Source organism: Lycorma delicatula, chromosome 1 (assembly GCF_047948215.1).
Source record: "Lycorma delicatula isolate Av1 chromosome 1, ASM4794821v1, whole genome shotgun sequence".
NCBI classification, from domain to species: Eukaryota; Metazoa; Arthropoda; class Insecta; order Hemiptera; family Fulgoridae; genus Lycorma; species Lycorma delicatula.
In genome coordinates, this window is record NC_134455.1 from 178,228,767 (window position 1) to 178,254,294 (window position 25,528).

Here is a 25,528-nt window from a genome sequence, read left to right on the forward strand (position 1 = left end):
ACTTACCCTCTATTATCAAATTAATTAATCCTGGATTTATTTATTCGGTGTATGGCCAACCAGTCTGTCTGGTTTATCATTTTCCAACATTCTAGTTCAAAATTCTCTTCTCTGCTATAATTGATAAGATACTTTTATTTTGTATTTTATCAACCCACTTAATTTTCTTTATCCTCCTCCAACACCAAATTTCAAAAACCTCTGTGTTTTTCCTTTTCCTACTTCCAAGTTTATCTACTGTAAAGTACACTGTACTCAAACTTCATCACACTGCACACATATATTTCAGAGAGTATTTTTCTAACTCGTAGTTATATATTTGATACTAATAGAGTTATTTCCTACATAAACGTTTCCCTTGTTTGGATTTGTCTATTTTTGATTATTAATGTATTTCACTCATCCTTTTTAAGTGTTCACCTTTATCCTTCCCTTATAATTTCCTATAATTCTCCTTTCAGTATCTTTGTTTAGCTCTTATGTAAGAATTTCTCTCCTAATTTTGCCACCCAGTTTATTTATTTTAGCTCATGTTTATTTCTGCCAAAAGATCAATGTCATCAGTGAATCTTAGCAGTTTTATTTCTTCTCCTTAAAAAAAGAAATGAAACTTTTCTTTCAAGAAAACTCTTTCCATTCTCATTTCAGGAAATTAAATTTTTTGAGCCAAAAGAATTTGGCTCTACCTCAAATATTTCTGATACGTTGTGTATATATCAAGTTGAAAAGTAATAGGGACAGGTTACAATTTGTCTATTCCTTTCTAAATCAGAGTATACCTTTCTTCATAACCTTTCATCATTGTTACCTGATTCTTATACAGATTAGATCCTCACATTCCAGTCTAGGTTTCCTTAAATATGCTTACTTGCATTTTATACTTAATGAAATGCAGTTAACCACAATGAATTTTTCTGTATATCTGCAACCGCTTTAATATTCATTAACAATGTCAACCCTTAAATAGTACTCCCTGGACCACATATGAGTTTCTTTTTGCTATTTCTCCTATGTTTGGCCTCAAATCCTTATTGTTCATAAATTGCAATTTATTTATTTCAATTGGTTTATTCTTTCTCAGACAAGTACAGCTATGGGACTTCACATCACTGTTTGCAAAACTTAATTCTTCAATAATCAGTTCATTGTTTTAATTGTTTTGTTATTGTTCAAGTATTATATTATTAAATTAAAGAATAAGTACTTAATACAGATTTGAAGACGGTGTAAAGTTTATTTTTTACAGACACGGAATAGATAAAAGAATGGGACATAAGATCACAAAGCAGACGGGGGAAAGGAAACAGATTTTTCACAAAAATTATACATTCATTATCAGATTGATCTATCCCATGGACGGAATAAATGAAAATATACATAATCTATTATTTACCAATAGACATGGTTTAGATAAAATTTCTGAAATCAGTAGCGGGAAAAACAATAAGGACATAAAGAAACAATGAGATATAATGAATGAATTAAATGTAAACAGAATAGGAAAAAATCCTGAGAACAGTAAATTAAGTTGGTTGTTGGAGGATGGAAAATATGAAACTCACTAAGAAAGTGGAAAGAAGATGATCAAGAGGTAAACTATAATACAAGCTGAAGTAACTGTGTAAGGAAAGTGTGAAGGGAAAAGGTAAATTTCATAGAAGATGGTGATAAGAGAAACAAATTGGAGTGATTGGAATAAGTAGTGAGGTTTGGTTATTAGTAGACTAGACTAGACCTAGAGCAGGAATGTCTAATAAGTAATTACTATATTACATATAATATAGTACTGTGTTCAAAATTCATGTACAATATATATATATTTACATGAATATAATTTATAAACAAGTGGAACCTTATACATTGGTGGCTCCTGAGAAGTGCTCAAAAAAATCAGCTGCTATGGTGTTTAGCAATAGACAGAAGCACATTCCCACCAACCTTAATAAATTGGTTCTGTAAAAACCTTTTTGATTTATTGGCTCTCAGAGTCAACAGAAACTTCTGGACCAGCCCAAGAGTCTTAACCTAGAATCAATTCTTAAAAAAATCATTCTGGCTTGCCATCAGGTGGCTAGAATCAAAAGCCAGACTGAGCTGATTGGTTTCAACCTAAAAATGGTTCTGAAAAGAAACATTTGTGTTTTTTTCTGCCAGCAGGCAGTAAAATCACTTGGTCTGCAAGGTCGAAGTAGCTGATTTTCCTGTGTTGAGCATCTTCTTTTTTTTCTCAGTATCAATACCTTTCTGGCTTGGTCATGCAGACACATTTTTTATGTAGCTACTAAACTGCAGTCATACAGTTGTTGCATCACATGATGAGCATCATGATGCGTACTGCTGAGGGAAGACTCATGAATGGCAAAGTTGATGCATTCAGATGGCACTAGCCATTAAATCAAGATATTGTAAACAGTGCCACTATCTTGATATAAAATTAGCAGGCCTTTAATTTTTTATTTTTTTTTAATTAAGTGTCTGCTTTTGAACTATTTTTTAAGATGGTTTATCGAATAGAATAAACAATTTAATTATTATTCAACATAATCTCCACCCGGCTACATTTACCAATTTTTCCCGCAGCTCTGGTAGTTTTTATGTCTACAGTAAAGAATTGTTTGTCCTAAAATTTCAGCTAGTGCTGTATATTTTTTTACTTCTTTGTTACTATGAAATTTGACACCACATAATGCCTCCTTGAAACAAAAAAAAAAAAAGAAGTCTAATGGAATTAACAATACATTGGCTGCAGAAAAACCTCCTACCCTAATTTTTCAGTAATTTTAAATGCTGCTTTTGTGCAGAACAGTTAAACATTATTCTGAAGAAGAAACATCTTGTTTCTGCAAACTGTTTAATTTTTCAGTATATCACTTTATTTTTAAGCATATAACTGGGGGGTTATTGTTCTATAGTATTCTTCAATAAAAATTGTGCAAAACTGTAGGATCTCAAAAAATTGTTGGTACATCACTCATTTGACTAATGACCAATCTTGTCTGGAATTTTTCCTGACTGGAGAATTGGGATGCTTCTATTCCATACTTTGCTGCTAGAATTCTGGACCATGTAGGACAAATTACTTTTTTCAAAGTTTATCTTTTCAGTCAAACATAATTTGAGTCGCCTTCACAGGCAAAATCTGGTTTCTTATAAATGTTCATCAGCTGATTTTGAGATCCATTCATGTTCACAGATCATCATGTTTTACATGATTCATCCATCATGTTTTACAGAAGTACATTTTGTTATGAATAATTAAGTGAGCTGTGCTAATGCTGCTTTCCTAACTATTTTTCAGAATTCTTTTCACCTTAAATCTCCTGTTTCCTTGAATAAAGTCACTCGTGCAATATTGCACAACTTAAGTTGAAACCTTAATTGGTTTTATTTGAGTATACTATTGGTTTCGTACAATTTAAGCATTCAGGAGTAAATTTCAGATTATTTAACTCTCTCTGAAATCAAAATCTTAAAATGACACCGTTTTGAAAAGCTAACAGTTTCAGTAAATTGTTTTAAATTGATGAGCATTCCCATTTTATAATTTTCTAAGTATTAGATTTATTATTTGTTTTTAATAGCAGGTTTTTGTCTCCATTTACTAAATGATCCTCTTATTACAAAATTATACTATTTCTAACTAGTATCTAATTTAGCCATTATCAAAGAGTATAAAGGGTATTTGATAATTACTAAGAACTGCAAGAGATGTTGGCACTATGAATAACTTATATGATTGGTAACTGACAAGAACGAACCTCTATGTTATTCCATCAGTTACTTTGTTACAGTCATATGACAAACAACTTTTCGTTATTTTTAAACATCAGGAAAAGTGATTATCATGTTTGGTGATAAAATATTTTTTTTTTTTGAGAATCTGAAAATATTATCACAGCTTAATAATAATATTTTTGACAACTATACCATCATCCTGACCCCATAAGGGAAGACACCCTCCATGTGGCAGTTTTGGTCGCCACACCACCCCCTCCGTACTTAGCCCTTATGGGTTTACCAGAGATCATCTTCAGAACCCTGGCAAAAGGCATCTCTCAGTCTTGTTCTTGCCTTAGTCACAATCAATCATTTATTTTTGATTTGGTTCAAAAATGGTTATGGAAGCAGAATCCTCACAGTAATGTCAAAATGAAATAACAGCACCAGAAAAAAAAATCATATAATTTTGCCAGATAATCAAATAAAGATTGGTTACTTTACGAACATCTTGAAGTAAGTTTTACACTTCTTACGTAAAATTTTTCTTATGCCAACCTGCATTTGCTCAAAAAACAATTGATCAAAAATACAATTGGATATCCACTTTTAATGGCTGATTAAAACACAATCCAAATGAATTTCTGCATCGATTCCTAATCACAGATAAATAGTTGAATAATAGATAGAAGCAGTAAAAGCACTCCAAAGAAGGTGAAAGTCATTGCACCCGCTAAGTTATAGTAACTGTTTTTGAGGGGGGATTTTTTACACAATGGACAATATTAACTGGTAATCTTGAAAAAGTTAAAACTATTACAGGAGAATACTATGCAGCACTATTAGATAAACTGAATGATTTCTCAAAGTAAAATATGCTTCCCCATCCTGACAACCAGTTCACACAGCTCCAGCTGTATAAGCAAAATTGAAAGAATTAAGCAATGAATTGCTTTCACTTTAATCAAATAAGTCTGCTAAGCTAAAAAAAATGTGAAATCATTTCACAAAGCTAAAAGACTATGTAAATAATTTTTTCAAATTCACAAAAAATGCAGTTTTCATTGCCACCCCACAAAGTCATCAATACCCTTAAAGTATATTATAATTTTCACATGATTTTAAGCCTTTCATTATTAGAAAAGTTAAAATTTCTTTCACCAGCAATTTTTAATACTGATTAATTTACACACAGTTTTATGAGTAAATTCTTACAATTTAACGCCAAATAACTGTATTGATTAATTCATGCCTTTTTCAAGTATTGTATTTTAATTTCCTGACTGCAGTATAAGACTTCACTAATCTTTCTACCAACATATTTGAAACAATTTACCTATTCCATCTCAAATTTTTTTTTGAATTCTTATTTCCTATGATCATGTTTTTTTTCTGTTTCCATTAATTTTGTACTTCATGCTTACTGTCCAAGTTGATTTTGATGGTTTTTATCTAAACATTTATTGAAAATATTTTTGGTATATATGCTGAACAGAGTAGATAACAAATAACATCCCTATTATAATCCTCTATCTGATCCTTATTCTTCAGTCGTTTTATTCCCAATTTGTATCTTTCTCTGAGGATCGGAGAAACTTATTTTCACTCTGTTAAAGCTTTTTTTTTAAAAGTTCATAAGTTTTAATTTATAAAAATGTACTCTTTTATGATTATAAAGATTACCTATCCTTTGAGTACATTTAAAATTATAATTTATCTATCACAAAATAACGATGGAAAAATATTACAACAAAAACTCAATATTTCTGCCATATCACTAAAAGATAGTTAACATTTACGTTAGCTACTGTGATATACTTCATTTTCTTGCAATGTTAAATTGCATCTAAAATAAGACAAATTCTATAAAATTTGAACATGTTTGTTCACAATCCTTTAGATTTTTATAGTATTTACCTCTATCAAACCAGGTAAATGAAATGTTTTTTCATAACAGCTCATGATAGAGCAATATAAATAATGGATCAGTTATTTTATCTCTGAAATAGCACATTTATCCATTCCTGACATCATTAAAATAACACATTATGTGCTAGTCTTAGTAAGAGATTATTTATATAATATATACTCGACAATGTTCCGTGAAAATTAGAGCTGTTATAAAAGGTATAACTTCAGGGTACCTGCTTCCACAAAAAATGCAATCTGTATGTAATCATATTATTACTGAAATACTGTAAACAAGATATCTTATAATCATCCTTGACAGCAGCCCAACATTCTTCATTTACCGCGCAACAGACTAATTAAGAACAAGTCACTTTATATGAGGAAAATTAATTCTCAACTCAGAAAGTTACCATGGATTTATAATTCAGTTAAATTGTTTCAATTCAGTTTAGAAATAAGTTTAGTAAAAAGCTAAAATAATTGAATAATTTTGTAAAGAGGTATTTTAAACAGATTGTAAGAAATGCTAAGAAAATAATTATAAAAAAAAAAATTGGTGATCAAAAAAGTTCTGGAAAAATATTAATCAAAGAGCAGGGATTAAAAGAAAGAAATATCAGCTTTTATGCTGCATTTCACATCAGGAAATTTTTCTTTTAAATAATGAAACTCAATACCATTTTTAAAGTAGAATTCTTAAACAGTTCTGGGCGGTTATAAATATAACACTTATTAAGTGTTATTCTGGGGATTCCAGCCTCTAAGCCAACAACCTTAATAGCTTGGCCTAAGTTTTTGTATCATTTCAAATCCCTAGGTTATTTAATTCACCTTGACTTGTCAGACTGAGAATTCAAAGACAGGATCATCTTACTCCTCATTTTGGATTTCAGTGTCTCATCCTACAGTTAGATGTGTTGGAGATTGCAATACAGATAAGTTTTCACCAAGATACTGACTACATATAGCCGATGACAAATTTGGGTACTTTACTCTATGTTTAGATTGAATACTTAATCCTTTTATCTTTGTAACAGAGATATGGCAAAGCTCATGAGCTAAGAAGTCTTAGCACAGTTTATCAGACTTTTCATACAGTTTGAACAGGTGATATGAATGAGGGACCCAGTTCTTTTCGAGCTTCCATATACAACCAAAATACAGTTTGTAATATTTTTAACTAGTATTATCGAACTTGTTGCCAATCTTTAATCTTTTCATTACTAACAAAATGTAAACCTTAGTTCATGCTCAGACTAGGTTGTTTTATTAAAATTAATCATCTTTATGTAGTCACTCTCTTTATGATTTATCACTTCACAATCACTAGGAATGAATATTATTTAAGTTCATTTAAAATTTTTTTTGAAAACAAATTTTATAACAATTTTTATTATAACATAAACAAAATTTTGAACAAAACTAAGAATTATTTTGAAAAAGATAAAACACATTTGAGAAATGTTATATTACAACAAAGTGCAGAACTTGGTAAAAGAATTATATTAGTTGTGAAAACACGATGATAATATTCAAACAATATAGTTCTAAAATGAGTTTATGCAAGCGTAGTCTGTGCAGACAGTTTACTGCAGTCGTGTAAGTGCGATGCCAGTCTTGAAAAAGTTAATTATCAGTTTACCCATGCAAATAATCTATTATTTGGATGATTTACACACCTACTTAGCAGGATGTTTACTCTTTAACACAATACACTTCACAGAAACTATAAATCACAAGGAAAATTCAGACAAGCCATACTAGTGCATAGATAAAAAATGTTTTAACAATACTGGTACATTTATGAATTTTCAATACATGATTAAGCAGACTGATGACAAGTTCCAATGCAGCATTTAATAAATTATTCTGCATATACCATTGTTTTCATAATGTAAATTTGTGCTCAACTCTCTGTTCGAGATCAATTAAATAAGGATGTTTTACCTTAACAGTTGTTGCAATCCGACTTATTTTTTCAAAGTAGTTTCCTTTGGATGCATTACCTTTTTATTACACGTCAAGTCTGAAAATTCACAAAGTATTTAATTAAAATAACTACGAGTAAGATAAGAAATTGTAAAATAATCCTTATCCAAAATTCCCACTGTAATATGTTGGTTAATTTATATTATCTTTTTTAATGTATAATTTTGTTTTCTAAAGAGTCCAAGACTGCTGTATTTTTTTGTAGATTGTCAATCACCAAAAATTTCTGTTACTATTTTGAAGCATTTATCCCTGCTAGTCTTGTCAATATTTTAAACATTTAAGTTAGTCCAAAAATACTAAAACCATAACAAAAATAATAAACAGGTTGTTAATTTTCCTAAACTGTTTAACATCGTGTAAATTTTTACACAAACTGCTGTGGCACTACGTACGTAAGTGTTCTTGGGCTGAATAGAATTTTGATAACGATCACTTTTAGGTTCAAATGGCCTTTATGACAAAATCCATTATTTTAAATTCATGCTCTAAAAATAATTTTTTTTTTTTTTATTAACATATTCAACAGTAAACAATTTACTTATTAACAATACATAAATGTTCACAGTTGTATGATGCATTTTTTATGACAACACTGATACATTAGTTTTTGCACAACACCTGCTGAAAGATTTTAGAGATTCAGACTACATGCTACAATAGATTCTCTCTTATTTTATATGAAACTTTTTAATCACATCAGATATTGACATGAGAAAAACAAATTCATGGTCATACAATGTTGCCAAAGGATGGATATGAGATTAGCAATGTTTGAAAAAGATACGAGTATAACGGAAAAAACTGATAATGGCACAATCAGCATAAGTGGTTTGTTAACTTCTCTAAGAATGCTTGTTTTTATGATATGGCACTGGAATCTCTCTAGTTATAATATCACTCTCATTTTGTAAATTATTTTTATTAATTCACTTTTGAATGTTATTCACTACAAGTCAGGATTTAGTATTCTATTTAAAACTTGAAATCAATTTTTCTATTACTGAATTTAATATACTATCCACATATCAAATGTTGAATTAAATGTTATCTGCCTGCTTCAGACACTGAAATGATGTTTATATGTATATACTTACATAAAAACACATAATTTTTAAACATTATACAATTTCTGTTTGCATTAATATATATATATATATATATATATATATATACATTATTCAGCAAAAACAGATCAATAAAGTAAGTTTCTGTTATTCATATAACAATGCTTTTGAGCAAGATAAATTCATCAGCTAGATATGCTTTAAAAACAAAAAAAATTACACTATTCTATTTTAATAAAAGTATACAATCAAATAATAACCGTTGCTGGTCATTTTAATCATTATAGTTGAAAGTTGATGAGTTATTAAAACATATATTTTCTAAAAGGAGGACAAATCACTGATATACTGGTGTGTCACCTAAAAAAAAATTGCTACACCAAAATTATTCCCATTTTAGTTAAATTTTTTAAATTTTCAACACAAACACTTCTACCTTTTCAGATTCCTTAAAGTAGGCAAATGTAATGCCTATTTATAAGGGTTGCTCTAAAACATTCATTGGGAATTACAGGCTTATATCTCTATTAGTTTTTTCAAATTAAAAAAATTATTAAATTATGACTGGTTCAATTTTTGAACAAAATTAACTTTCTTGTAACACAGCTTGGCTTCTAAGATAATGACCAGTGAATGAATGGTTTTGTGGATTAAATTTATACTTTTTAAATAATCTAAGTGGAAATAAGGTTGCAGGATTACTCATTGCTCTGAACTGTTTGACAATGTTGACACACAATATTAAAAAACATTACATAGAATTGGAGTGTTTGCATTGACTCATGATTGGTTGTGTTCCTATCTAGAAAACTGTAAACTATGAATTTGAGAGAGATTCAAAAAATTAAATTTTAGTTCAATTTCATTTCTGATATACAAAGTGATTCAAGAGGAAAGGCAAATAATTTGGGAACTGATTCTAGAGATTGAAATAAAGAAAAAAAGTTCATACAAACTAACCATAACTTTTTGTTATTTGTACGAAGATATTTTGATGTAGTTATGGCTAGTTAAAAGTTTTACCTGGATTTCAGTTTTCCCAAAGAAATGTGAAATATAACTGAAATTTGTAAGGTATTGTATAATGCATAAACATGATGGATTTTTATGTTTTTCGACCTGAAAAATGAAATAAAACAGGCCTTAAATCTCACATGATATCCAATGAAAATTTCAATGACAAAGCAGGATTTTAGGTTTGAAGTACAATAACTTTGTTAAATTACTAATAAATGCATAAATTTTATTATCAAAAGTTGAAGAGAATTTAATTCTAACAGATTTGATATACTAAAGTCTATGAAAACAAAAAAAGTTAAAACTTAAAAGAAAAAAGTTATGAATTCATAAAATTAAAAAAAAAAATGTAATTAACAGGCTCTTTCATACTAGATCAACCTATCACGGGGAGAAACTATCTGGAATTTTTGAACAACCACTTTACTGGTGTTTGAAAATTTCTCATTGGCAAAAGGAATTGAAATATACTATGAAATTGATGGAACACACATTTCACAAATGAATTAAGACAATTCTTGGATGCAAAATTGATTGGTAAATGGACTGGACATAGAGGGCCAGTAAATTGGCCACCTAGATCACTGGACCTTACTTCCTTAGATTACTGTTAATGGGAATGGATGAAATGTGATGTATACAAGCAAAAAGTAAACACACATGATGAACTACTCACTTGCAATCTCAATGCTGCTGTCCACAAGGAACGTGAAGATATCATTAGGTTGGCAACAAAAAATGTAACAAAATAAGATGGAAAAGTGCACTGATGTCAATGGCAGAATTTTTAAACATTTATTGTAAATTAATATTACTATATTAATTTACAATAAATATTCAAAAGGTCTAAATTTATTGTATTAAAAACAACTATAAATAACAATTTTCAACTCGCTTCCTTACATTTTCTGTCATCCTCTACATTCCTTGATGAGAGCATCAATTTATCATGTATATCTAATTTTGCTTGTATACCTCGTATTTCATTTATTCCCATAAATGATAATAAAAGAGAGTAAGGTCCAGTGATCTAGGTAGCTCTCTCTCTATGCCCAAACTATTTAAAGTAAATCTTTCATCTAAGAATTGTTATTACTTTATTTGTAAAATGTTTTGGTGCTCTATGAAGTCGATCGTACATTTCATTTCGTTTCACCATTGAGAAATTTTTAAGCAATGTAATAAATTCATTGTTTAAAAATTCCATAATTTCTCTAATTCCACAATTTCTTTTGTTTAGATAATTTCTCACTGTGACTCATTGTTCTACCACAAATGGACATATTAATTGGTAGTTGATCATGCCACACCAAACGTTTACCAAAAATTGTGCTGGAAATCTGATTCAACTGAGTATACCTATGTCTGAATTCTTTCATTGCAGCTAGAGCACTTCCATTGAAAAAGTTGTACATACAACTCATATCAACATATTCACATAAGTGAAGGCGCAGCAATTTTTAAAACAAAGAATTCACAATGGAATTTCAATTTTTTAAATTCAGTTTCAATTGAAAAAATGTAGGTACAGTTAAAGAACAAACGCAAAAAAAAAAGTAACTTAATTCACAAAAAAAGAATTAAATTCTCTTCAAGTTTTGATAGTAAAATTTACGCATTTATTAATCACTTAACAAAGTAATTGTACTTCAAACCTAAAAAAACGTGTTTATCACTGAATTTTTCAGTTTTATGTTGGATATCATGAAAACTGATAAGTATTGGGACCTGTTTTATTTGATTTTTCAGGTTAAAAACATAAGAAACCATTAAGTTTACCTCTTATATAACATCTTCAAATTTTCAGTCAACCACACTTTAGTGGGGGAATGAAATCCAGGTAAACTTTTTTGTTAGCCACGACTCGATAACAAAGTGTTTTTGATCATATGTTTGTATGAATCTTTTTCCTTATTTCAAGCTCTTAAATCATTTCCCTTGAATCACCCTATATCTATATATGCATATATGTAATACTGCTTTAACGTATGTAGGCCGCCTTTAATACTCGCACAAAAAATTAATCTAAATAAAATATTAATCTTTTTCCTTATAACTCTGAATTTTATTGAAAATGAAATTGTTGCATCTTTTGAATCCTTTCTCTTCATTTCTAAACTCTATAATGATAGTAACTTCTTTTCCAATCAATAGCGCATTCTATGGGAAGTTTAAAAAATGGCTATGTCCTACCATTTTTTATAAGAGTGTTTAATACTGCTAAGTCTGGTATACGATATACTGTTCTTTATACTGTGGGTAATGTTTTTCCTAATTTAAGAAATTTTATTATTCTTACAGTTTATTTTGGTATTATTAAACAAGATCAAATAAATATACATTATTAAAAGGTATTTTGCTTTGCTTAATTATATTTTGCATTAAAATAGTATACTGTAAATGTGAATAGATTTAGCACGGTTTGAGTGTTCTCTTGATTATATTTTATAGACTTAGCTGGTTTTAACTTCTTAAGAATTTTCAATGTTTTTTTCCGAATCTTTTTACTTTATTGCTGAGACTATAAGTAACATTGTAGCTGTATTTTCATAGACTTTCATACTTTCATAGACATAGACAACTAATAAATTGTAAAGTCCTCACAAATTGTTCATCAGCCAGTTCCACAAGTACTATCAAATAATTTGAAATCTGTAGTTACAGGCACTGATTTAAAAGCTTACTATAAGATAGAGCAGGCTTTTTTTCCAATATTTGTTATACCTGGTAAAACTGTCTTTCCCTTCTTTTGTATTTTAAAGATTAATTGCCAGTGCAATTATCAGTTTATTATGTTCTTCTGTTACATAGATCATCCATTAATGTGAGTAACCGATGTAAAAAACTAGTTGAAATAACAAAAAAGTTGCAGTAGAAGAAAATTCTGTACAAAATGCAATAAGAGTAGCAGAAAACATTGAAAATTTAGATATAAGTAACATGCCTATTTGGATTACAGTGGATATGAAAAATTTTGTTGATATTTCAGCGAGCATGACAGACCCAAGTAACAGTGTGGTAGATATTAACTGAATCAAATGATAATCTTAACCCAGCTACTACTTATTTAGATTATGTCACTGTTACTAATGATTGTAACAAAACTTTGACTTGCTCAAACGATTCTATATTGACCAATGAATGCAATATAGAAATCTCAGAAGATTTAAATATTTCTACAACTGTCTTTGACATTATTACTTGTGCAAAAAAATAATGTCATTTTCTCTGATAACAAATTTAAAGATATGGATTGTTTTGAGATATCAATTACAAACCAGTTAGAAGAGAATATAGAAATTGAAAATAGAGAAGTGGTGGAAAGTTAGACCTTGAAGATGGTTCAGAAACGCTGGAAGAACTGCAGAATTCTGTACTAAGTAATCGTTCATATAAACCATGATCTTGGAAAAGAAATACACATAAAAGTAAAAAAGAGGAAGGACTTAATTATAACGGTTTAAAAAATGATAATGTCTCAGGAAAATTGGATATAGTTAAAAAAAAATCCAAGAAAACTGAAAGAATCTTACAACTCTAAATTGAATTTAGAAAATAAAAAGTGAATTGTAAAATATTGGAGAATATGATAGAAAAATAACTTTCAAACGATTTTGAAAAAAACTTCGACACGGATTCAAAATAACAAAAATTTGCCCACAAACCTGGAATTTTCTGAAGGCAATTCAGATGATCAGGTTGATGAACCCTCTTGTTTGTCTGAAAAATCTAAAAGAAGTCATTCTGGATCAGATAAACTTATAGAACAACCAAATCATCTGAAAGAATTTTTGAAGGACTTGCCCAAAATGCAATTCTATTATTGCCATCATGATAATCGGAAACAATACTGTGAAACAGTTTGGAACTCAAAAATAGAATTGTTCAAATATTAAAAATAAATGTGCCAGTCACAAGAAAGAACACCTCTGAGGTTAAAGATGTTTGGACAAATGTTGAAAAAGTTTAGATTTGACGTGTATCTGCCAAGAATGATCAGTGTTATTTGTGTACCAGTCATAAATTAGGAAACACAACTGAAGAGGATTATATACACCACATACAAAATAAAAAGGATGCTACGAAAGAGAAAGAACAAGATAATTTGAATGGTGATGGGGTTCATGTGTTTACAATGGATTTAGAAGAGGTGCTTTTGACAACAAACGTTAAAGTTTCAGCTCTTTATTACAAACTGAAACTCTGTGTGCATAATTTTACGTTTTATAATAATAAAACAAAGAACGATTATTGCTATTTATGGCACAAATCAGAAGGTGTTATCACCTCCCAAGAATTTTCTTCTGGTAACTGAAATTTTATTTCTCAAAAGAATAGTGTAAAATCAGGTAAAACCATCTCATTTAGTGATGGTTGCCCTATCAGAGTAGGAGTTTGACATTATCTAATGCTTTGTTTCATCCGAGTCAAAAGCTGAATATTGTTATCATTCAAAATTCCTTCAGAAAGGTCACACTTAAATGGAGTATGATGGTATGCACTCATGTACTGAGATAAGGTTAAAGAATAGCTATCTACACACTAACACATTATGTTGATATCCACAAAACTGCCAAAGTTGACTGTACGCCTTAGCATGTCGTCTTATTTAGATCATAGGTTCTTCCAAGACTACTCAGGATTAAATTATGTATCATCTATTTGGCCAGGACATAAGCACAGGAGATCCAAACATAACTGATAAGATATATAAGATACAGTTCAGATGAAATTTTTTATAAATTAAAAAATGATGATGAGTGGAAACGATTTCCTAAGCATTTTAACAAATTCTGCGATGAAAATTCAAAGTTACAAGGCATTATACTCACAAACTAGAAAAATTACAAAACAAAAGTACAAACACCTTTAACAGCTTAAATCGTTCATTCCAGCCAACTACCATTCATTCTATGACAGCTAAAATCATGAGTGATAATTATTCAAGGAGTTCAAATTCGCATGTTTTTTTAAGTTTTGCTAACCTTTGTTTTTAACATTTTTTCCATTATTCCTTTCTTCAATTGATGTAATTTTTTTATTTTGTTTAATTGAAGTTTCTGATGTGTGTTCGGTGTGTATAGTAAAGTTTAGAAAAAATGTTTAAAAAGTTATTATAGTAGTATTCAGTTTTTTTCTTTATGCAATAAAGAATTTTACTGCTTATGATCTTTTACTGGCTATTTCCTTCTTATAATGCTTTAGAAAAATACTGCTACGTCTGCTATAGTTGCCATTCCAAAATCTGCTGTCTTGCTTACAAAGAAAAAATGATTGTTATCAGTTTTATAATATCTGAGAACACTACAAATTATGAATATATGCTGTGTCATGTTAACAGCAGAGCTACATTAATAATGAGGATAAATTTAGCTCTCCTGGAAAATTTTAGTGAAAAGACTTAGCAGGTTTTGATTGCCAGCCTACGATATTCTCATTAATTGTGTATGTTTGACTAACTAATAAAAAACTGTTAAATATCTTTGTGAAACAGTATATTTTAAACAAATAGGGAACATGCACATATAAGTTTTATAATTTAAAACAATTTAATTTACTGTTCTCTATTTTGAATTTACTAACTCAAAATAGTAACATGATATTGCTTGCTGGAGTTCTACTTTTAAATCTCATTTTATATCTTTAATTTCAGTACGTAAATCTGTGTTGTTTCATTTAATATGCAATTTAAGAAAACAAAAACATTCCTTTGCTTTTTTTAACAACAATGGTTTATTTATACACTTCTCTTATAACTAAGGGAAATGTATACTCTGTACATACTTCACTCTCTGAAGAGTAACACTATACAGTGTTAATAAAATTCATTTCAGTAATTCAGGGAATGGTACCTCACACTGAAATAAAGAAAAAACCTTTATATCAACGTTATGTCCAAAAATGCTTAGTTTACTGGCAATCACAATTTTGAATTTTTAACATAAAAATTTACTTTTCAGGATATTTATCATGTAGAGTTGAAATTTCATTTACTGTTAGGATACATAGAGGTTTACTTATATAAAAATAATGAACCTGATCTCTCAATCCATTCCAAAATGGTGACCATGTAAACTTTGTAATTTTTAATATCTTTGTAACAACTGGTTTATTTAAATATTATATTATACAAAAAATCTTAAGCGTTTTACGACTAAGAAAATGATACTTTAGTAATAAAATAACTTGAATTCTGAATCTAGTGAATTTCACATACTTTATTTTAGTAATTCCCTTGTAACCCATCACACAAAATATAACCCTACACATTCCTTAAAAAAACTAGTTTTGGTTAGGAAAGAAATCAGATGGAAGTGTAAAATTGGAATACGCATTCCTGAATGTTTATCTCATATTAGATGAAATCTTACATAATTTTTTTTTTTTATTAAAACATTCTTATTCTAGTGTTCTACTGGGCTATAAAACAACTTTCATGTTGTTTGAAACCTTTTCCAAACTATATTTTTCAGAAATTCTTGTGTGGTTTTTCACAGAAAATTTACCATAAACTGCAAAAGCCTTGTACTTAATTCCTTAATTTTTGAAGGGATCAAACTGGGAATCTTATATGTAATCCACTAAACTAGACTTTTTGTATAAACATAAAATCCTTAAAATTTAATGCAGACTAAATTAAAATCTTGAATTGATAATGGTAAACTTTCTCCTGTTCCATTAATTATAAAATTAATGTCTTTCATAAACTGATGATTCTATTCTTCCTTATATCAGCCAGTCATTTCAAGCAAGGTCCACCTATCTAACACTAGCTCATAAGTCAAACAGAGTCGTTTTTTAATTTACTTCTACAAAATTAAAAAAAAAAAAAAAACAAGTCGTAGAACATAAAGAAATCTTTCAAACTCTATATAAATTACGGATCTTAGGAAATAAAAAACATAAAAACTCACAAGGCTAAAAGAACAATTTAAAAAATTATAAATGAAATTATAAAAACAAAAAAAATAAATGTAGAAGAAATATGAAAAAGGGTATCCCCTTTCCTTGGAGTTTAGGTATGTAATCTTTGTAGCTCTGCTAAGTATCTTTTAAGCAACATACTTAATTTATGATGAACTGTTCTATGGGTTTTTAATAACAATGGTAATATTAAACTTTATATAATGTAGATGAATTTTCATTAGACTTTTCTTTTGGATTTCATTATGAAATTCGTTTTATAAATCAAATAGTATACATTTTTATAAAAACATTTGTTTTTTTAAAATTCTGGTAGTGGATTTGCAGCTGGTATTTGCTTATAATTCAACTTAATTTGTAGGAAGAAAGTTGTTTTGTTTATTATTATTTTTTTTTTCTTCAGTCATTTGACTGGTTTGATGCAGCTCTCCAAGATTCCCTATCTAGTGCTAGTCGTTTCATTTCAGTATACCCTCTACATCCTACATCCCTAACAATTTGTTTTACATATTCCAAACGTGGCCTGCCTACACAATTTTTTCCTTCTAACTGTCCTTCCAATATTACAGCGACTATTCCAGGATGCCTTAGTATGTGGCCTATAAGTCTGTCTCTTCTTTTAACTATATTTTTCCAAATGCTTCTTTCTTCATCTATTTGCCGCAATACCTCTTCATTTGTCACTTTATCCACCCATCTAATTTTTAACATTCTCCTATAGCACCACATTTCAAAAGCTCCTAATCTTTTCTTCTCAGATACTCCGATTGTCCAAGATTCACTTCCATATAAAGCGACACTCCAAACACATACTTTCAAATCTTTTCCTGACATTTAAATTAATTTTTGATGTAAACAAATTATATTTCTTACTGAAGGCTCGTTTCGCTTGTGCTATTCGGCATTTTATATCGCTCCTGCTTCGTCCATCTTTAGTAATTCTACTTCCCAAATAACAAAATTCTTCTACCTCCGTAATCTTTTCACCTCCTATTTTCACATTCAGTGGTCCATCTTAGTTATTTCTACTACATTTCATTACTTTTGTTTTGTTCTTGTTTATTATATAATACCTATAAAAGTTTTTGTAAACATTTTTCCTGTATAATTATTTTATATGTATTAATTCTTTAAGCAATTTTTTTTACCTTTTGTAATGTAATAAAGATAATTGCTTTTGCAACTCAGAAAACAGATAAAGTTGTTTTTGCCTTCTTTGGGGTTGGTTCACCTGGTCCTGTCCATTATTTTGACTGTTGTTTACTTTCAGGAGTGTAGTGGTGGACCCAAGTCTCATACACAGTTATGAATTGACACAAAGATTTTACTTGTAGAGTGCCAAAGTTGGAATGATCTTCTCTTGCAACTTTTACTAGTGTTAGTAAATACAGCACCCACCTCATGCAGAGCTTCTCCACACCCAAATAATTATGTAAAATATTATCTACACGTTCATTATAAATAATTGATATTTTAATAGTCTCAGTATCTCACGCACTTTTAATCTGCGATTCCTCAGCACGATTATATGGTATTCTCTATCATTTCAGGAGATGTGACCTCAGTGGGGGTGGTTTTTCATCAGTTTTTTGCGACCTTTTTTGAATTCAGAAACAGATTATTTTATCACTGCATATGATTGAAGAAAAGTGTTTGTGTTGCAATCCATTTCTTGTTTTATCTCAAACATTAAACCTTTCAAATAGAAGTATTTTATAGCCACATGTTTTTCCAATTTCTCCATTTTCATGAAAATAAAATAAGTGTCTTTTTCAATAGTCTGTCAAACCTAGATAAACACAACTACTAACCTGATATTTGGTATAAAAGATAGAGAAAAATAGTACTATAGAATACCAGTAAGAAATTAAGACCTGGTGGAGCAATCTATGTGTCAGGCTGGAAACTTCTCAGCCCATCCTAATATAGTTCCCTCCGTTACTGATAAACATCACCATTTATTCTTCAAAAGCAATGCTTACAAAAAAAAAAGTTACTAACAAAAACAAAAGAAAAATTGTAAAACAGTGCACTCACTTGGAGGCTCTGAAAGATTTTTCAGCGGTTTTGTTATCCTCTCAAAATGTACTTATAACTTATTGCATGTAACCTGTGTTAAATCAGTACCTATAATAAATAGTTCCCTTTTGTCTATTTTTATGCCTGGACTCAGTCCTCTAGTTTGGCCAACACCCAACTCCCAGGACACCTGTGTACTGTTTTATTTATGGTTTCTGTTCAATTTTCAGCAATAAACTTTTTATAGTTATTTTAAGTACCACAACATCTAGCAGAATGATGATCTTCATATACAATTACACTAACTTACAATTTGAAGTAAAACGTCCGTGCAATATCTAAAAGCCACGCGGTGAGCCCAGACAGGCGCAGCATTCAGCATAATAGCTTTGCTGACACCTTATACAATGACATATATATAATGACTTTTAATTTTTTTTTTATATACAATGATTTATTTATTAATAACCATAAAAAATATATAAATATTAAAAATTCAATCCTGGAAGTGGAAGTACATGAGAACAAAAATAAAGTAAACATGAAAGTCAATACTGCACAAGTACATTCGTTTTCATATTGTCTAATATCTGTTTCCTTATAGCATAAAAGTTTAAAGGATAGGCTTTAAACAGTGTCTCAGAAAAGATAAAAATAATTTCAGGATAGATTGTATATGTAAAAGAAAAACAGAAAAATATTCACAAGTAAACAGAAATGCAGAAGTGCTTCATTTTACAAGTTAAAGTTAACTTAACCAAAAAATTTCATCCTGACTTCTGGAGGATGAATCGGATAATTATATTGAAATTCTTGGGCACACTTGGTGGTTTTACCAGTAGTTTCTGATAAACTTGTAGTTGGAAAAAAAAATTGAGTTGAAATAAACACTTTTTTTTAGGTTTGCAAAATCAACTTTTATTTACAACAAACAAAAATGTGAAAAGTATTACAATTTTAAATCAAACTAAAAACCTTCTTGATAATGGAAAAAAATAAAAAATTGACACTCCTGAAATTATTTTTATTTCCTAGTGAGAGACTGAACTACTTAACATGATTAATTGATACTATTTTAAAATGAGATAACACTTGTACACACACACACACACATGTTATTACAATCAAGAGATCATAAAGTAGAAATACAAATAATCTAGGTGTTTAAGGATAAAAATAAATTAATAAAAAAACCCATAAAAAAATACAAGATAGTTGATCATTTTATTTCCACAATGATTTTAGAGTCTCTTTCAGCATGGAAGATCCCTAAGAACATTCATTCAGTTGGCTGTTTTACAATCACCTATCATAAACATACTCTACAATAGCTGCCTAACTTACAAACCTATATGAATTTAATTATTAAACTGCACTACTACAAACTAACAAAACTTATCGTCATAAAGATATTAATTAATCAATCAATAAAATATTCTCTCATTAAAAAAAAATCATCATTAGATGGGACTCTTGCACAACACAATGCCACAGATACAATTCGGATAAAGTTAATTTATTATTATTGATTATAGAGAGTTTTATTTATGATATATTCATATTTTTCTGTTTGTTTTTTCTTTTTAAAATATATATAAAAGTCCAAATGTTATGTATATATTCACTTATACACAACACATCACTGTCACATATTATCACATCACACGCACGGTGAGCGAAATGATGCTTCTTACATTGCATCCACACTTGCCCCATCTTTACCATTATCACACACAATTTCATTAATATTTTTTATTACATTACAGTACTCATTTAATTAATTATATAACTTTTGTCCTTCTATGCTTATTATTTATTATATATATATTAATATATATATATATAAAATTGTCTATATTATTATCACCTGGTTATTTCACCACTCTACATGCTTGTATATGCATAAAAAAAAATTATTATACACTAAAATATATTTATATATATATATATATATGTTTATTAACACAAAAAAATTATAATCATCAATATACATAGATTTTATTAATTTTAAAATAATAATAATAATAATAATAATAATAAAAATATAAATCATCACACACTCATTACATCACCATAACAAAATAATCCATGACTGAATACTATTTTAAATCAAATGTAGTTTTAAAACTAAGCAAAATATTTCATCTCTAAAAACGACGTTAAATAAAAAAAAACTTTTATCTATATAATTTATTGAAAAAAAAGTTATAAAAAAGAAAATTGTGATGTGTCTAATTAGAAAATAATCTGTTAAAAAAGTCTATAACTTGCAAAATGATTTTGTTATTGAGAAAATTTTTATTTTGCTTAACTGTGAGGGCTAGAAGGAAAGTAGTACCCGTTCAAGACTGCTACCATATAAATCAATGGTTCCGGCTGATTTATGGTCAGTAATGTCTACATCATACTCCAAATGAGTTTCACTTTAAAAGCGTTTGTTTTTATCCCTTTTTTAAAATCCTGCAGCTCATAAAGTATGAGCTATTACTCAGTTCTTTAATACTTACATTAGATGACCGTGTGACACACATCAACAAGGAAAGTTATAAATGAATCAAGTAGGGTGATAGTATTGAGAATTGAAATGGAAGAAGTTACTGTTAAGACAGTATTGATGAATTTATCAGGAGAGATCAGCATTACACACTTTACATCCATCCATGAAAAATTTCCATATTCTTTGCAGCAAAATTCATAAAACCATCATAGTTTATCTCAGATACGTAAAACTTTATGCAAGGTGGGTTCTACAACAATAAATACCACACTAGCTAAAAAAATTAATATGACTACATGAAAGTGGACTATGTACATAGAAATGAAATTCTATTTCTAAAACAAAATTAAAATACTTATTTTTAAATAAAATTTTATAAAACTTAAGAAATTAAGTTTTGTTAAATTTTTATTGTATAATTTTTTTTTACTATCAAACGGGTACTACAATCTATACAATCTGATTTTATAGTTTCATTTACAACCAAGCAAAAAAGTTCCAGCCTCTAATGTTAAAATTACCCCGACTGAGCGCATCTACCTAATGCTACACAGGCTTTACTTTTACTAATGGGAGCATTGAAAAATTAAAAAATCCCAACTATACATCCTGAATTTTTTCCAAGACATGCCCTCTTACCATTGCCCTTAATTATATAATGAAAATATCCTGAATTGCGATTACTTAGGAAAAAAATGGATTTTTCCCTTAACTCTTCTCTAACCAACAGAAACCCCTGGAGATGTTTTACCAAGCAATATATTTACTTTCCATATTTTTATGTGCAATATTTTTATTTAGGTATACTTAACACTTTACTTAGTACTGGTAAATAGCAGGAAGTATAATGATGTGCACTTTCTCACTCCAACACCACAAGCACTGCCACCTCTACTAAGCCTACCAATATATAACAGGGTTGGAGAGGTAATTTATTCAAGAGGCTGAGGATCTTCTCCTACATTCAACCTCACAACCTGAAGTCACATGTCTGAACACAGTAACCATTAAAACAGAAATAAAAATAAAATGCCAGACTAGGATTAAGACTGAAAAGTGGAAATGTCATAATAATTGAAGAGGAAAAGGAACTAAAAAAAAGACACAAAGAAGAGGAGAATGGCGTTTATTTTGTAAAAACTCTACACTGCAGTGTAGAAGAGGACATGAATTAAATATAATACTTATATAAAATTAAATTATCTAGATTTCAATAAGAGACTGATTTTGATTTCAAACCAACAACTTTTAAGGGGAAGAAGAATAATTATTTCTATCCATTCTCATCTGATGAAAGATTACTTCAAATTTTAGCACTGAAAATACAGTCACTGTTAACTATAAACTAAACTGTAGCCATCAAAAATTCATATAAAATACAATTACAGTAATGTATAGCTACACTATCTTACCGTGCTGTGATTGCCAACAAAAAAGATGAAACTTCTATACCAATAAATTATGGCTTATGTACCACCAATTAATAAATTACTGGTTTATATACCAATAAATTATGGCTTATCAAATGTAAATAGGGCCTTGGCAAAAAATATATTTTGCAATTAAAAAAAAAGTTTCTCACAAAATATTAAAAGGAAATTTACAGTTATCTGGAAATACTATATATATTGGAAAACAAAATTTCATTCAATACATACATTACAAAAATAAATGAATTGCTTAAGCAATTAAATGTAAAAAAACAACTAATGTTTAACTTAAAATATAAAATTAAAAGTTAATTTAAATTTAAGAAACAAACACATATTGCAATAATATAATTGCAAAATATAACCAATAATTACATACTGAGACACAATAAAATGTTAGGAATCTTCTACAAAATAATTCTAAAAAAAGAAACAAATTTTTGTTTCAAAGAAAACACAAAATAAAACTAAACAAGTATAACTATCAATTAATTCATAGTAAAAACATTATATTCTATAATAATAAACATACAATAATATTTTTACTATTATTATTATTATTCAGAAGAAAAAAAATTAATCTGTTTTTAATATATTACAGAAATGGTTTTAGTAGTTCTCTGAAAGAAACTGAACCTTCATGTTCAACTGGAAACTCAAATTATTAAAAAAATAAAATTACAATGATGCATCATTTACAACAATGATACTGTAAATATAATTAATTAATTATATTAGAAGTATTTATGACAATGAACATACCTGATGATTTTATTTACTTTAATACAGGTTTTTATAAAATTAATTACAATTAAATGCTTCATTTTGTCTTAAAAAGTTTATTGGAATTATTTTTTTCCTTTCTTACATTTTCTTTTAAACCTACTTTTCATCACAATTATTACACACAATGTTTATTTAACAACCGATAACAAAAATCATCACATGATTCAAATATTAAAATTTGCCTATTTTATTAAATATTTATAGATTCATTTGGTGTCCATGGCAAAATTAATTAACTTGGAAAAATAACAAATTAAAACACTAAAAATCAACATCTTTCTGACAAAAAACCACATTTAACTGACAAAAAAAAGCTACTACGATCAGATGGAAAAACCTTTTTTCTAATAAATTTAATTAGAAAAAGATACTCTTCATTTGTCCGTAGAAAAAGTGTCTATGTCATACAATATTACAATAAAAACTTTTAAAAAGCTCCTTTATTATTATTTATTCAAGATGGAAGAGGAGCACAATTAACAAAAAAAAAAAAAAAAAAAGAAATAAATTGATCTACCGATATAACTTTCTAATTCACCACACTGTCATCATCAACTAATATACATATAATAAATTGCATTCAGTTTCAAATATATAAATGCAGCTATCACAATCAAACAAAAAAGAATTTACTATAAACAATATACAATCTCTGTCACTAAACTGGAGATTGCTCAACATTTAAACCACAAAATTACATAGGTCATTTGATTGTACAGCTGAAAATATATAATTAATTTAAACAACTGTTCATCAGTAGTTTAAATATAAATATTTATTCCTGGCAACTTTTGTACAATACTTTTTTTTTGTAAAAAGATCTACAATCAGTTGTTTGTCTACACCATTGATATTTGCCTATATACCACTTTACAAAATTTTCAATACAGATTTAATTATTTTTAACTCTATTTATAAAAAAATTGTTTTGAATTAATATAATTTATAATTAATTAAAGAATGTAATTTGAAAGGAGGTACAGGGAAGGCGTTGTAAAAAGGTTTTTTCTTACAATATAAGAAATTATTTTAATACAAAGCAGAGGTTCAAGAACTTTTGATTAAATTAAAATTGTTTAACCAATAAAATATTAATTATAGAGTTAATAAATAAGTAATTATAAAAATTTGACTATATGCTGAAATTTATCAGTAGTTCTTAAGGTATTATGTATGCATTCATAACACTAGGAAGATATTCAGAAATAACAAATGATATGAGATATGAATTAACTACATGTTAAAAAAAGTAGCCAGGAATATTTTATGCTGAAAATGAATGCAATCTATAGTCACAAAAAATCAATTACACAACATATACTTTATAAAGAAATTTTGTACTTTTTCAAAAATATATACTAACGATTCCGCTGCAGTGTACATTCCTTTTCTCTTCTAACAATTACAGTTATAATAACAAAAGAAAAAACAAAAAAAGACTGGAATTTGATAAATATAACGCAAAATTTATACATATATTGTATAATAATTGTTGAAAAAAAAAATAACCCATTAAAATTAAGAATAAAGTTAACAGAGAAACATCTCTAAACTATATTACATTAAACTCAATCAACAATAGTGAAAATAATCATAGTAATAATAATAATAATAATAATTATAATAATAATAATCACTAAAGCAAAAAAGCAAAAAAATTTATGACATCAGTAATAGATTGTTTATGCTGTATAAAAATCTACTTACCTATATAAAATACAATAATCATAATAATAATAATAATAATAATAATAATAAAGGAATTAGGCTACAACAGTAATGTTCAAACACTCTCATTCAATAATAAAAAGTCAATGTCAACAGCTGACAATAGTTTTATCTATTATGTCTTATAATCATCAGTAGAAAATTAAAATTATAAACTTTGAAAGAATGATTTGTACACGTTCATATCGGGCCTGTACTCCCAAAGCCAAGGGGTGGATGTATAATCACCAACTAGTTTACATTAATGAACTTCTGATGATTCTGGTTTCTGTGAGTGATGATTTGATGGATCAGCTGTGCTCAGCGGCTAGAGGGCATAAAATAAACAAAATGGATAAAAATTATTTGATTGAATTAAATAATAAAAGATTCATTGATTTAATAAACACTAACATAAGCACCTACATTTTCTAGAAACAATGTAATACTGAATCCAATACGGT

The 25,528-nt window shown here is 28.3% G+C and overlaps 1 protein-coding gene across 9 annotated transcripts in view; it reads right to left on the bottom strand.

Annotated features, from left to right (window-relative positions):
- Positions 1-7,154: 7,154 nt before the first annotated feature.
- The window catches only part of CtBP (C-terminal binding protein), a 284,561-nt gene continuing 266,187 nt past the window's right edge, over positions 7,155-25,528 (bottom strand). For 8 of the 9 annotated variants that reach the window (XM_075367866.1, XM_075367872.1, XM_075367882.1 and 5 more), the window contains one exon: positions 19,850-25,392. In XM_075367866.1, the coding sequence (XP_075223981.1) occupies positions 25,327-25,392 (66 nt within the window). In that variant the 3' untranslated portion in view covers positions 19,850-25,326. Of the gene's footprint in view, positions 7,655-19,849; positions 25,393-25,528 lie in introns of those variants that run through there. The other variant, XM_075367884.1, reaches the window with a different exon arrangement.